Here is a 13,503-nt window from a genome sequence, read left to right as displayed (position 1 = left end):
GCCGCGGCGCGCGCGGCCGGCCGGCGGGCTCAGTCGGAGGATGGCCGCGGCCGCGGCGGGTGGAGCCGCGGGCCCGTCCCCCGGCCCCGCCGCCAGGGCCCCTCCGCAGGCGCTGCGGCGGCGTGGGGACTCCCGGCGTCGCCAGGCCGCGCTCTTCTTCCTCAACAACATCTCGCTGGACGGGCGGCCCCCGAGCCTGGGCCCCGGCGGCGAGAAGCCCCCGCCGCCGCCCGCCGAGGCCCGCGAACCGCCTGCGCCGCCGCCGCCGCCGCCGCCGCCTCCCCCGCTGCCCGCGCCCCCCGCCGGCCTGCCGCAGTCTGGTCCTCCCGGCAGGGCCTCGGCGCCCCAGGGTCTGCTCAGCCCCGCGCCCGCGCCCACCGGCTTGGGCCTGGGCCTGGGCCTGGGCCTGGACGGGCAGCGCCAGAGGTAAGTGCCACCCGGGTCTCCTGGGGCCTGGGGGCGGCGGGGTGGCCCCGGGCAAGGTCAGCGCAGGGGTCGGGGGCTCTTGTCAGAGTCACCCGGGCTCAGGGTTGGGGTCACCTGAGGGTGGCAGAGTGGCCTGGAGCTGGGTCAGCGCAGAGGTGAAGGTGGCCTGGGGACCTCACAGCCCAGGACAGAGGGTCAGGGTGACCTGGGGGCCTCCAGCACAGGGGGCAGGGTGGCGAGGCGGCCCAGGCTGGCCCAGCTCCTAACGTGGGGGTGAGGCGACCCTCAGAGGATCCGGATCTGCTGATGACATGGGGTCAGAGCGGCCGGTCAGCGTAGGACTTGGAGATGCGGAGGTGCCCCTCGGCCATGCGACCCCCGACACACGGGCGGGGGGTCCTGGGCCCGGTCAGGGCGCAACAGGTTGGGATCTCCTGGGCCTTGCCAGCCCTGGAAGGGAGTCTTGCCTGGGCCCCGCCAGCCTAAGATGTCCCCTGGCCCTCTGTCACCCCTGGGATGTTAGGGGTTCCTGGAGCCCTGTCCCTGGGCTTAAGGGTCATGGTCCCTGAATTCCACCCCCACCCCGAATGTGGGGTCAGGGCCCCCGAACACGGGTCAGGGTTCCCTCGGCCGTTCTCAGACCGCAGACACAGAGCCTGTCGGCCCTGGACACGCCCCCTCCCCAACCCTCTGTCCTCAGCGCTGTGGACACAGGGGCTCAAAACCCTCCCCTGTGTGCTCCCCGCATTCTCTACACTGGGCGGCCGCCCCCACGTGGGCCGGGGTCCTCCCCATATTGTGACATCTGGCATCAGAGTCTCCCGCGCCAGGCCAGCCTCCCTGCCCCCCACAGCACAGCTGGTGGTCCCCAGAGCCCCCCACGCCCCCGCCTCCATTGTCCCGGCTCTGCTCAGCACCCCTGAGCCTGTAGACTCCCAGGTTGCAGTGACTTCCCTTGTGCCCCACCCCTGAGCTCTGCCCGGCTGGCCTGCCTTGTGCCCACATAGCGCCTGGCTGCTGGACACCCCACTTCTTCTCCCAGAGACCCTTCTCCCACAGCCCCCCCACAAAGCTGCAGCTCCCGACACCTTTGCGCACTGGCCCCCGGGTGACCCCTCTCCTCGCACCCTTCCTCCAGACCCCTGCACTGGCCTGGGCCCAGGACTGGCTGCTCATCACCTTCCCTTCTCAAGGGCCACTGTTGGCCTTTGGTCTGGGGGCAGAGCTGCTGAGCAGGCTCGCTCCGGGGCAGGCTCTGGAGCTGTGCAGAGTCCTGCAGCTGGTGCCCCGTGTGGGTGGGTGAGACCTGGAAGCCACCGTGGTTCCCTGGTGTCCGTCCAGAGGTGGCTCTTCTTACCTGGAGGTCACCATGTGGTTGCCTCGCACCCCTGGTCCTCAGGCAGGTCAAGGTGATGTGGGGTCTTCCCAGGGACTCGTGGTCGGGATGGAGTCCAGGATACAGCGCTTCTGGCCACACTGCTTGCCCTCACAGAGGTCTCCGTGGCCCTGAGGCCACCGTCCCACCCCATAGGTGGACAAGGGGAGGCAGAGGATGCCTGTGGCCTGACCCTATCCGCCGACAGGCCAGCCAAGGCTCCGGAGGGGCTTAGGGCCCCGGTGGGACAGAGGGAGCAGTTTGCCTGACACCTCGCCCCCACCTCCCCGGGGAGATGGAACTGCGTCTCTGACGGGGCACTGATGCTTCTCGGTGGAAGGCCGTCCAGCTGGTCCTTGGCAGCCTGTCCCTGGCAGTGGTCATGCCCCCTGGCGGCCATCGGCCCAAGGACAGTCCCTCGCCACACCCAGTCTCCCTGGGGTCACTGTGACGCTCCAGGGCAGAGCGGTGACACCTTACGCTGTGTGAGGCCTCACATGCGCGGATGCGCGAGTGGTTCAGCAAGCAGTGCAGGCGCCCGGGTCGTGGGCCAGGCCCATTCCTGTGGGAGGGGCTTCTGGGAGGGTGGGCATTGCAACCCAGCGCCTGGGACCAGGGCCCTGCTGGCAGCGCTGCCTGGTGATGCTCTTGCCGTTTGTGAAGGCCGTGTGTGCAGAGGCCTGAGCTCTGAAGGACATGGGGACGGCTGGGACGTGGCACACCTGCTGCGCCCTCCACGGTCCCCTCGTCCCTCCACGCCTGCCCTCCCTGCCACTTGGCCTTCAAGTCCCATTCAGATGTCTTCCAGGCCCTTCGCGCAGTCGGCCCCTTCTCGGGCCCTAACAGCTGACGGCTCCCAGGGCAGGCACTGCCCGTCTTGCACTGCTCCCCAGGCCCAGAGGAAGGGTGGCTGGCCTGGCAAAGGGGGCTGCCAGCTACAGGCTGTGGACTTCGAGGGTCGGTTATTTGGGGAACAAGATGCAAGGGTCTCTCCCCAAAATCTGTGTTATGAGTGCGGCGGTGGGGCCCAGGCCCTGGGAGCAGAGCTGCCTGGAATCCCAGCCCCACTGCCCAGGGGCTCTGTGACTTGGAGCAGGTGGCACTGGTCTCTGAGCCTCCGTTTGCTCCTTTGTGAAATGGGCTTGCGTTAGGCACTACCTGCCTGCCAGAGGGCTGTTGTGAGGTCAGATGCCTGGCAGGGGCTCAGCGGGGTTGGCAGAGTGGCCAGGGCCAGGCGTTATGTCCAGGTGGCCCAGGGGGGTGCTCCCTGCTCAGTGCACCTGAGGCGGGGGTGGGGGGGGGTCCCACCCTGGCATGGCTTTTTTCTGCTAAGGACCACTCATTCAACAAGCACGCACGAGGGCCTGCAACGTGCCGGCCCGAGCTCAGGCCAGATAGAGTGGGGTGCTGGCTGACCGGCAAGACCGCCGCCCACCCTCTCCAGGCAGAGCAGGGTTCAGTGTCGTGCTGGCACCTGTCCGCTGCCCGACGTGAGAAAGCGGTCACAGCAGTGGCTCGGCCGGTTCCCGGATGGTCTGACCCCCTGACGGCAGCCCCTTCGCTGGGCCCCCGGCCGGCTCTAGGTGGTCCCCAGACCTGACCGCAGTCCTTCTTCTCTGGCTGGGTGTGCTTTTCCGTTACAAAGTGAAGGAAGTTTATCCGGCACGGAAACAAGGTGGGAAAAGCAGCCGCGGGCCCCTGTCTGTGAGCGCGTCTCGGGGCAAGGCGGGTGTGCAGAGGGGCCACCCTAAGCGTGAGCGGGGGGCGGGCAGGCCCGAGATCGACGCAGTGGTCGCTGTGCCCTCTTGACAGCCTCCCCTGCCCCGACCCCTCATCCCTAAAGAGGCAAACGCAGGGGGCCTTGGGCCAGTCGCAGAGGACGCAACTGGGCTCGTGTGACGTGGGCGCGGCTTAGCAGAGACAGGCCCCTGGCTCCCTGGGCCTCGTGTCTGGCTGGACGGCCGAGGCAGCGGAAAGCCCGGGCTTTGTTGGTGGCAGTTTGTGTGAGGCACTTGTACACACAGCGGGGGCGGGGGGGGGGGGGGTGGGGGGGTGGCGCAGGCACCCGGCACCGCCCCTCCCCACACCCGGCGCACCGCGGGGGCTGCTTCCAGTGGGGTCCGCGTCCGGGCGTGTGAAGGCGGCCTCCTGCTGACGGCCGGGCTGCTTCAGACAGAGCTGCTGGAAGGGTCCCTTCCAGCCTGTGGGACCTGGGGCGGCCCATGCTCAGCATTCGGACGGATTCCAGGAGTTTCCAGAATGGCTGAGCCGGGCGCGCAGGGTGCCGTCCTGCTGGGGGCCACGGGGGTCCCGCCTCAGGACTCCCAAAGGGCGACCGGCTCCGCCCGGTTTGGCCCCTGGGAGGCCTCCTGTCCACCCGGGCCCCGTGCCTCCCGTGGGGCGGCATGGCCCCCGTTTCCCTTGCTCTCTGAGAGGCGCGGGGCCCAGCGGGGTCCCCTCAGCACCTGAGCGCGGTGGTGTTCCTGGGACTGTGCAGACCCCTTCTCTCCCACTCTTGAAGTGTCACACGGGGACGTCCCAGTCACCCGATCACCGCTGTGCTCGGAAGCAGCCTGAGGCTCGGGGAGCAGGAGGCGGGCCGCGTGGCCGGGGCTGGGCCTGCGGGGCTCAGGCTCCGGGCCGCCGTCGTCCGCCTTGGCCCAGCCTTTGGACCCAAACCGCACCACACAGAGCACGCCGAGTTCAGGAGCGGAGCCCTGAGCAGAGCAGCTCACCCGGGGTCGGGAGGGCCGTGCGGCTCCCGCCAGCTCTGTGCCTCCGGGTCCCTCCAAGCTGCGGGTCGTGAGCATGGAGCGTGTGTGCCTGCCGTGTCACAGAGGCAGAGAGAGGGGAAGCCCTCAAGACGGAGACCCGCGAAAGCCGAGCTCTGAGAGCCGAGGGGCCTCCTCCGGCGCTGAGCCGAGACCCACAGGGAGCGAGCCGCGCCGCAGGGCTGGCTCCCCAGCGCCCGGGGCCCCGCCGGGCGGTCCTCAGCTCTGCAGATGAGGCCCCGGGGAAATTACCTGAGGAAGCCACGCGGGATCCTCCCCGGGCGCCGAGCCCAGCCCCGCGGGGCAGGACACACACACCCCGCCAGGGATGGCGCGTCCCCGCAGACCGGCTTGGCTGCCCGGCTCGGTCCTGCAGGCCCAGCTCAGCAGGGCGTCCTCTCAGGGCATCGCCCGCTGTGGGGCCCTCCTCACCTGCCCCTTCCCAGGCCGCCTGGGATGCTGGGGGCCTGCCTGGCACCCTCCCCGCTGCCATCCTGGCCGCTCCTCCCGCCTGGGTCTCCCCACCGATTCGGCCTGCACGTTTGCATCTCCCCCACTTGCCTCCTGGCCGGGCCGGGCCCCTCCTCCACCATGTGGGGCAGGCGGGCGCACAGCCCCCTCTGGCTTCAGGGCCACCATGGGGCACCCTGCGTTTTACTGGGTTTCTCTCTTCAGTTCTAGTTTCTTTTCAACCAGTTTCTGTTGCCTTTGTCATTTTAAAGACTTAAGTAGAGCAGGGCCCTCACGTCAGGGTGTCAGCTGGCTCTGATCTTGGGCAGGTGCCGAGCCCCCTGTGCCACCGAACGCAGTTGAGCACTGGTGTGCGGTGGCAGCTCCAGCGCCCTTGCTGGCAGGTCAGCCCCAGCGTGATGGTGCCTGTCCCTCTCGCCAGCTCCTTGAGGACACGCTGGCTCTTAGTGATCTGGGCTAACCAACCCCCAGGGGGCCTAACCACGCCCAGGGGTCCTGCTGGGAGTGGGGGGTGGTCCGCAGATGCAGCGGGGAAGGTGGCGCCTGGACAGGCCTTAGCTTCCGGACATGGCCTCGGTGACGAGCCCTCCTCCGTGTCCCCTCCATGGAGGCCCAGGCCAGCTCATGCCTTATTGAAATGGCTGCTGTTGACCATTTCAGGACAGGACCCGCCTTGCTTTGCCTCCTAAGCGCGGAGCCCCACGTGCCAGGAGCCGTCCCTCATGAGGCAGTGGGCACGGGGCCCCCCTCTGTGGCTTTGACCTAATCCGTCCCTGCTGGTGAGACATGCATGTTGGCCGAGACCACAGCGGTGGCCTTGGTGGCAAGATTTGTGATCTTGGCCCGAGGGTGCAGCCTGCCAGTGCCAGTGCCTGGGGTGGGGGTACCTCCTGGCTCCCCAGTGCGCACCGGGTGCTGCTAAGGCCAAACATCCCGGTTTGTCTCTCGGGCAGCCCCAGCACCTCATCCCCCAGAGGGCTGGTGGAGCCCAGCTGTCATTGGCAGCTGATCCCTAGTCCCCTTCCGTGGTCACCGGTACACGCTCCTTCCTGGCCACCCGGCACGGCTGGGCCTCTGGGCTTCAGCCTCTGGCCTGACCTCGGCTGCATGTGCCCCTCCTGAGGAGTTGCTGCGGCCGTCCCCCCAGCTCTGGCGCGCCTGACCACGCGGCCACACACCGATGCTCAGATGCTCCTCGGTGCAGGTCCCCCAGCCTCCTTTCCTCCTTGTCACCGCGCAGGGCTTTGCTCCGAGAGGATCCCAGCCACCGGGCCTGGATGGTGCTGGCCAGGGGCTGTGCGAGGCTGGGTCTGCCGCACCCACTGGCTCCTTTGATGCCTCTGGCGGGGGTGGGGGTGCGGGAGGCGAGGGCCACTGAGCCAGGTGAGCTCAGAACGCTCCCTGCGTCCCCCCGCCCCGGGCAGCCCAGGTGTACGCCTCCCTGCCGCCGTCCTGGGGTGGCAGGTGGTGCCACAGCTGAGCTGAGCCTGGGGTCGAGGATGTGGCCACGGGAAGAGCTGGAGCAAGAAGGTTCCAGACCGAGGGAACAGCCCTTGCGAGGGCCCTGAGGCTCATGCAGGGAGCAGGGGCAATGAGGGCAGCCCGGCCAAGAATGAGAGGCCTGGGCTGCGCTCTGAGGGCTCCCGGGCCAGGGACAGAGGCCGGTTGTCAGCTCTGGCAATGGCTCTAAGCAGGGGCTTCATGGCTCTGGCACCGGAGTAAGCCAGAGGGTTGGCAAGACGTGTGCTGCTCTGACATCCAGCCCTGCAGAGCCGCTCTGGGCCCCATCTAGCCCCCCACACCGCCTCCCCAGGCTTCTGCCAGCCCCTCAAACCTGAGGGGCCTCCCCAAAGCACCTCTCTGCCTGCAGCCTGCTGTGGGCAAGCGGGTCATGCCCACGGGTCCCGGGCCTGCAAGGGCTGAGCTACCAGAGGCGGCTGGCCGCCACCCCGCCCAGCGCCCCATCTCCCTCAGATTCTGATGGCAAACTCTGTCCTTGGGTGGCCCTGCTCAGCACTCAGGCCTTCCCCACAGGAGGCTTCTGGCCCATGGCCGGGCCACCCTTCCCGAGGGAGGAGCCTGGGGCCTGAGAAGCAGGTGGGGCCTGGGGGAGGGGGCCCGCAAGGCAGCCTCCGGGCTGTGTCCTGAGCCCTGCTGTGTCCTCCTGACAGAAGGCGAGTCGCCTCCCAGCGCTGCTCCCTCGAGTTTCTGGAAGACGCCGTGGGATGTGCCTCAGTTCAAAGGTTAGGCGCCCGCCCGCCCCAAGGCCTGCGCCCCCGCCACACTCCTGGGGCCAGAACAGGTCGCAGGAGGGAAGACTGACCTGCTTTTCACCTGCAGAACCAAGCCTATCTCGGGCTCCCCGCGACACAAGGGCCTGAAGAAGACCCACTTCATCAAGAACATGCGGCAGTACGACACCAGGAACAGCAGGTACCCGCCGGCGGCGCCGAGGCCTGGGGCCCGGGCCATGCCCAGGGTCCTGTCCTCCAGGGCACGAGGGCGTACCCAGAGCCCGTTCCACGTCCCTGCCCATCCCACACGCCTCCCTCTGGAGTCACCAGCTGCCGGGGCCGCAGCACACCCCAGCCTCGGGTCCAAGTGCTGATGTGCTGGAGCACTGGCGACAGTGGCAGGCAGAGCGGCAGGATGTGTCCAGGAGAGAGAGGGTGGCTTTATGCGGGAAGCACAGAGGGCACCTGGCTCGCCTGAGCTGGGGAGCAAGGTGGCAGCAGTGCCCACAGCCCTCGGAGGCCCTGGGTCTGTAGTCCAGGCGGGGGCAGTTCCTGTCGCTTGTCCCTCACGCCCCACCCTGCTGACCCTGAGCCGGCACCCTGACCCAGAGGGCCCCCCACCCATCCCCCTTCCTGCTGGAGGCCACGCCAGGTCGAGGAGCCCACAGTGGCCCAGCACGGTCCCCAGCACCACAGGCTCAGCCTGGCGCTGAGGAGCGGGCCGGCCGGAGCCGAGCCCAGGGAGCGAAAGGCCATGCTTCCAGCTGGGCCCCACGCAGGGCCCCACTCGGGGCGGTTCGACTCAGGACACAGGGTGGGTGCCTTCGGAAGCTGTCAGGCTCCTGCCCTTGGGCCCCCTGAGGACGGTCCCCTGAAGAGAACGGTCCTCGGGGCTGGCGCCTCTGCCTCTTGTGTCCTCCAAAGCCTGGCCTCCTGCCTCCACCTACCTGCCGCCAGCGTGCACTGCGTGGAAGGGCTGGCTCGCCAAGGGGACAAGACAGGGCGCCCTCAGGAAGCCCCTGGAGGGAACCAGCAAAACGCTCCCCTGGCCACTGGGCCGCCTTAGCCCGCGGGCGCCCAGGTCTAGGCGGGAAGGAGCCTCCCTGCAAAGGCCTGCCGCCCCGTGCTGACCCCCGCCCTCCCCGCAGGATCGTGCTGATCTGCGCCAAGCGGTCCCTGTGCGCGGCCTTCTCGGTCCTGCCCTACGGAGAAGGCCTGCGTGTCAGGTGAGCGTGGGCCCCGCTGGCTGGGGGACAGGGGCCCGTGGGCAGCTTCCACCGAAGCTTCTCGGGAGCCCTGCAGCGCGCCCGGGTCCTGGTTCTCTGGGAGGCACCGCTCATTGATCAGGCTGCTGAACCCGGGTGTCTGGGCCGCTCCTCCGGGAGGGCGCCGCGTGCGTCCCCGTGACCCGTCCAGGCAGCTGTGTCCCGTCCTGTGTGTTGCAGTGACCTGAGGGTGGACAGCCAGAAGCAGAGGCATCCGTCGGGCGGCGTCTCCGTGTCTTCAGAGATGGTCTTTCAGTTGGAGGGCGTCGAGCTGGGGGCCGATGGAAAGGCAAGAGTCGCCACCACGTGCAGGCAGGGCTCACGAGTGTCGGGGGGCGCGCCCCACGTTGTGTTTCACTTAGCCTCCTAAGATGCACGTTCCCGTGGGAGGAAGCCACCTGGCCCCTACAAACAGGCCGGTCGCCCCGCAGCGGCCAGGTGACGAGAGCACCGCCAGCGGTGAGGGTGTGGGAGGCCAGGGGCTGGAGGAAGGGAGGAGCTCCAGGCTGCAGACCCCGGATGAGCAGATGAGCAACAGGGCTGGGGGTATTCTAGAAGCTTCCCGGGAGTGAGCAGCTTGAGCCCTGGGTGGTGGGAGCTGCAGTGGTCCCTTCCTTGTCCGCGAGTGTGGGAGCATCTGTGTGGGACCCTCCTGCCACAGGAAGGAGCGGGCAGAGCTGCCTTGACCTCTGGTCTTAGACGGGGTCGCAAGGCTGAGGCCACTGCCGCTGCCACTGCCTTTCCAGGTCGTGTCTTATGCCAGGTTCCTGTACCCCACCAACGCCCTGGTCACACTCAAGCCAGACAGCCACGTTCCACCGCCTCAGCCCCGGCCCAGCATCCCCCGCACCCTGCTGGCGTCCAGATGCAAACCTGGCCCCCCCAGGGCGGCGCCTGCCGGCACGGAGCTAGGTAACCTAAGGGCCCTGGCCGGGTGCAGAGCAGGCAGCCAGGGCCACCATGTGGCCAGCAGACCATGTCACCTCCAAGCCCCCGGGCCTCAGCCCAGGCTTGGGGAGTGGGGTCAGCCGCAGCCTCTCAGGAGGGGGCTCCCCACACAGCACACACCTGTGCATCTGCCAACGTCCTGCCTCCCACCCAGGTCTCGGGGAGGGGACCTCACCAGGAGCCCCCAGGACCCTGGCACTTCACTCCCCTTGTCCACAGTGACGCCCTGGCGCTGGACGGGCTCTGGCTGAGGCCTGGGTCGGCACAAGCCGTTGAGCGGCGCTCTAGGCTCACGGTGGCTCAGAGCCACGCTCTGCTTGCAGGGGCCGACATGGGGGATCCCCTGGAGTACAACCCGAACCTCCTGGACGATCCTCAGTGGCCCTGCGGCAAGCACAAGCGTGTCCTCATCTTCGCGTCCTACATGGTACACAGGGCCGCCCTCGGGGTCGGGGGGGGCAGCTGCGGTGGGCCACGCGCCCTGCCCTGGGGTCAGCCTCACCGCGGCGTCAGGGCGCAGCGTGCAGGCGTCCCCGGGGCTGCGTGGGGACGGCCTCCTCTGTTGCAGACCACGGTGATAGAGTACGTGAAGCCCTCCGACCTCAAGAAGGACATGAACGAGACCTTCCGGGAGAAGTTCCCACACATCAAGCTGACGCTGAGCAAAATCAGGAGGTAAGGGGGGCCGAGGCGGGCGTCCCTGAGCCCGCTGCTGAGACGAGGCCTTCCTCGAACCCACTTCTGGGAGTTCCCGTCATGGCTCAGTGCAGTGATTAAGGAATTCGACTAGAAATCAGGAGGTTGTGGGTTCGATCCCTGGCCTCACTCAGTGGGTTAAGGATCCAGCGTTACCATGAGCTGTGGTGTAGGTCACAGATGCAGCTTGAATCTGGTGTGGCTGTGGCCGTGGCCAGCAGCTGCAGCTCTGATTCGACCCCTAGCCTGGGAACCTCCATATGCCGTGGGTATGGCCCCAGAAAAGACAAAAAGACACCCCCCCCCAAAAAAAAAAAAAACCACTTCTGATGCGTAACCTGTGCCAGGCCTGGTTGGCTCTGCTCTCCTGTTTCCGGTAGATTCCTGAGCTTCATAAGCTCAGTGCATCCCTCCTAAGCCCACCCTTGCCAGCCAGCCAGGCCAGTAGCAGCAGCTCCGTCCTGCCTCCCGGGAGGTCAGGCCCTCTTGGTGCTTCTGCCAGCCCTTCCCAGGAGTTCCCCCTCACAGGTGCCCACAGCCCGTGAGGCGGGCACTGTGACCAGCCCCACAGCGAGTGGTCCAGACCACCATCAGCGCCACACCTCTGGGCCTTTGCACTGCTGCTCCCTCCCCACACCAGCCCCACCCCTGCTGCCCCAGGAGCACAGGGACTCAGTCCTCTGTGGGGTCCTCTTGAGAACAGGTGGAGGGGTGCCTCAGAGGCCAAGACCAGGCTGCTGCCTGCCTGCCAAGCTCTGGGCCTGAACACGGGGTCGTGCCCTCCGGCAGGAAATGTCACTTTTCCAGGGGCCCAAAGGCACATCAGGGAGCGCCACTTCCTGGCCCCACAGCCCTTGGCTCCCATGTAAACCCACAGTTTGAAACGAGAGATGCGGAACCTGTCTGAGGAGTGTGGGCTGGAGCCCGTGACCGTGTCCATGGCCTACGTATACTTCGAGAAGCTCGTCCTGCAGGGCAAGCTCAACAAGCAGAACCGCAAGCTGTGCGCAGGCGCTTGCGTGCTGCTGGCGGCCAAGATCAGCAGCGACCTGCGCAAGAGCGACGTGAAGCAGCTCATTGACGTGAGTCTGTCCCGCCCCGCCCCGGCCCCGCCCAGCCCTCCCGCCCCGCCCCGCCCCGCCCCGCGCTGGCTCCACCCCACCCCGCGCTGGCTCCGCCCCGCCCCGTGCTGGCTCCGCCCACTCAACCCCTTTCTCTTTCTCTGCGCAGAAGTTAGAAGAAAGGTTTCGATTCAACAGACGGGATCTGATTGGGTTTGAGTTCACGGTGCTCGTGGCCTTGGAACTTGCTCTCTACCTTCCCGAGAGCCAGGTCTTACCTCATTACAGGCGCCTCACGCAGCAGTTCTAGCCGGCCGCCGCGGGCGTTTGCGGGCGCTGCAGGGCGCACCCCGCGGGCGGTGCCGCCTCCTCCACCTTGGCTTCCTCGGAGCGGGCCTGCTTCCACGCCAAAGCACACTCCCCACCGCCACGGTATTTCTGAGCCCCCTGGCGTTCTTCCGCGAACCAGTGCGGGGTTTGTTACTGCTTCTTCTTTCCCTGTGCCTGAGACGGGTCTGGCACCAGCACGTGGATGTGCGCTGCGCGGGGCTGAATCCTGCCTCTTCAGCGCCTTTCTCCTTTGCGTGAGCCAGCCCTCTGCAAACCACCGTAGTCACTGCACTAGCATCTGCGGAGACCTGGGTTTCCAGAGCTCACTGGACGCCCTGAATTGCTGGAGTGACCCTGACAAAGCATTCATCTTGGCTCTCTCAGGTTTTCAGAAGTGGGAACTGCACTGGCCCCAGCAGCCCCTCGGGGGTTGCCGGCCCCACCTCCACCCCACCCTGACCGCCCGCCTCCGCCGGCAAGGCTCTGGCATCAGCCTGGGCCCCGGCGAGTGGACTCCTGGCTGGTCTTGATCTTGCTTTTACTCTCGGGCCTCTGTTCTTGCGAGGATCGTGTCACTGTGAAGCCCTGATGCCCCGACTGTCACACACCCCAGCAGGCCTCTGGTACGGGCACTAGCCCACCCCACACGCAGGGACGCGTCTCACCAGGAACACCCCACCGGCCCATGACACTTGGGACCTGCAGGAGGGCTGAGTTGCTGGCTCTTGGTCTTCCTGAGCAATACTGCAGAGAAAACCCATTATTTATTGTCATGTAGGACTTGCTTCTGTAGGTCTTTTTTTCCTGAGGGAACAAAAGCGTGTTAAAGAGACCTGAAGTTGTGACTTGAATCACACTTGACCCTCAAGCAGGAGGAGACTGATCACTTCCCGGCCTTGCCTCCCTGGAAGGGCTGGTGCCCGGGCCTTTTCCCCACGGGCACGAAGTGGCTTCTCCACACCACGGTCTCCAGCTCTTGCGTGTGCTTTGCTGCCCGCCCGAACACTGAAGACCAAGGAGGAGTTTCTCCCTTGAGAGTCGGCTGCTCACAAAAAAATGACTGTGTTGGCTGGGCCATGAAGCTGCTGTCCTACTGCTGTCCTAGAAAGCTGTCACTGGAGGGGCTCTGGGACAGCCCCACCCTGCATTCTGCCCATGTGGACTGGTGCTTTTGCAGAAAGGAGTTGCCAGCACTCAACCAGCAGCAGCTGCTGAGACCCCAGCAGAGGTGTGGGACGGCCACCTGCAGGCCTGCTCCCACCTGCCTGCTGTGTTCAGTCACTCAGTTGGGCTGAGGGGGACAGCAGGCCAGAGACAGAGCCCACGTGGGTTTACCGAGTGCCTCTTCCCCGTCCTCCTGCCCAAGACCGCCCTGGACCCGATGTGCACCAGGGGGGTTTTGAAGGATGAAGCTGCTAGGCCCCAGGCAACTCTTCTAGGTGACCTGTCCTGCCATCACAGGTCCCACGGACACGAACACGTGCTGCAAGGGACCGACTTCCAAAACTGTACGTTGCTGGTTTACAATTAGCCTCAAGGGACCCGTCTTGGGGGTTTCTATACAGACATTAGGATGGCTGGAGTAATTTAAGTTTGCGTGTCCACGTAGTGAGGTTTTCTCGTTCACCAAACCCATCTGTAACCTTCCCCTTTGTGTGCTGCACCCTTTTTAATGATGTCAGGAGCTGCCACTGTGTGGTACTCCAGTGAAGCCAGTATTTAAGGCATTTAACTTCAGCCTAAACTGTCCCCCCCCCGAACCTGCTCAGACATGAGTCCAAGGGCCTTGTGCCGCCCCCTCAGCACCGGGCAGGTGTTGTGGATTTAAATGTGTGCTTAGTGGTCATCTGACCTAAGTCATGTGTCATGGATCTGTTAGCAAAGTCATGTACTTGTGCTTTTAAGTAAAATCTGGTTTTGCAGTAT

General features: G+C 66.3%; 1 protein-coding gene across 1 annotated transcript; it reads left to right on the top strand.

The window, feature by feature from the left end:
• Window positions 41–13,502, top strand: CABLES2 (Cdk5 and Abl enzyme substrate 2). Its single transcript, XM_001924509.4, has 10 exons — window positions 41–426; window positions 7,215–7,286; window positions 7,384–7,476; window positions 8,426–8,503; window positions 8,723–8,831; window positions 9,289–9,454; window positions 9,814–9,917; window positions 10,059–10,165; window positions 11,064–11,268; window positions 11,417–13,502. Exons 1-10 carry the CDS (start codon window positions 41–43, stop codon window positions 11,555–11,557), a joined length of 1,461 nt encoding a protein of 486 aa, XP_001924544.1. The 3' UTR covers window positions 11,558–13,502.

Source organism: Sus scrofa, chromosome 17 (genome assembly GCF_000003025.6).
Source record: "Sus scrofa isolate TJ Tabasco breed Duroc chromosome 17, Sscrofa11.1, whole genome shotgun sequence".
Taxonomy (NCBI): Eukaryota; Metazoa; Chordata; class Mammalia; order Artiodactyla; family Suidae; genus Sus; species Sus scrofa.
This window is presented reverse-complemented; position numbering and strand designations above follow the sequence as displayed.

What these genes read in the sequence shown, in the direction of transcription:
- CABLES2 (XM_001924509.4), top strand. Translation starts at nt 41, where the DNA reads ATGGCCGCGGCCGCGGCGGGTGGAGCCGCGGGCCCGTCCCCCGGCCCC. An exon ending in AGCTGGGGGCCGATGGAAAG is followed by an intron (nt 8,832 to 9,288) that starts GCAAGAGTCGCC and finishes CTGCCTTTCCAG; the next exon opens with GTCGTGTCTTATGCCAGGTT. An exon ending in ACGTGAAGCAGCTCATTGAC is followed by an intron (nt 11,269 to 11,416) that starts GTGAGTCTGTCC and finishes TTCTCTGCGCAG; the next exon opens with AAGTTAGAAGAAAGGTTTCG.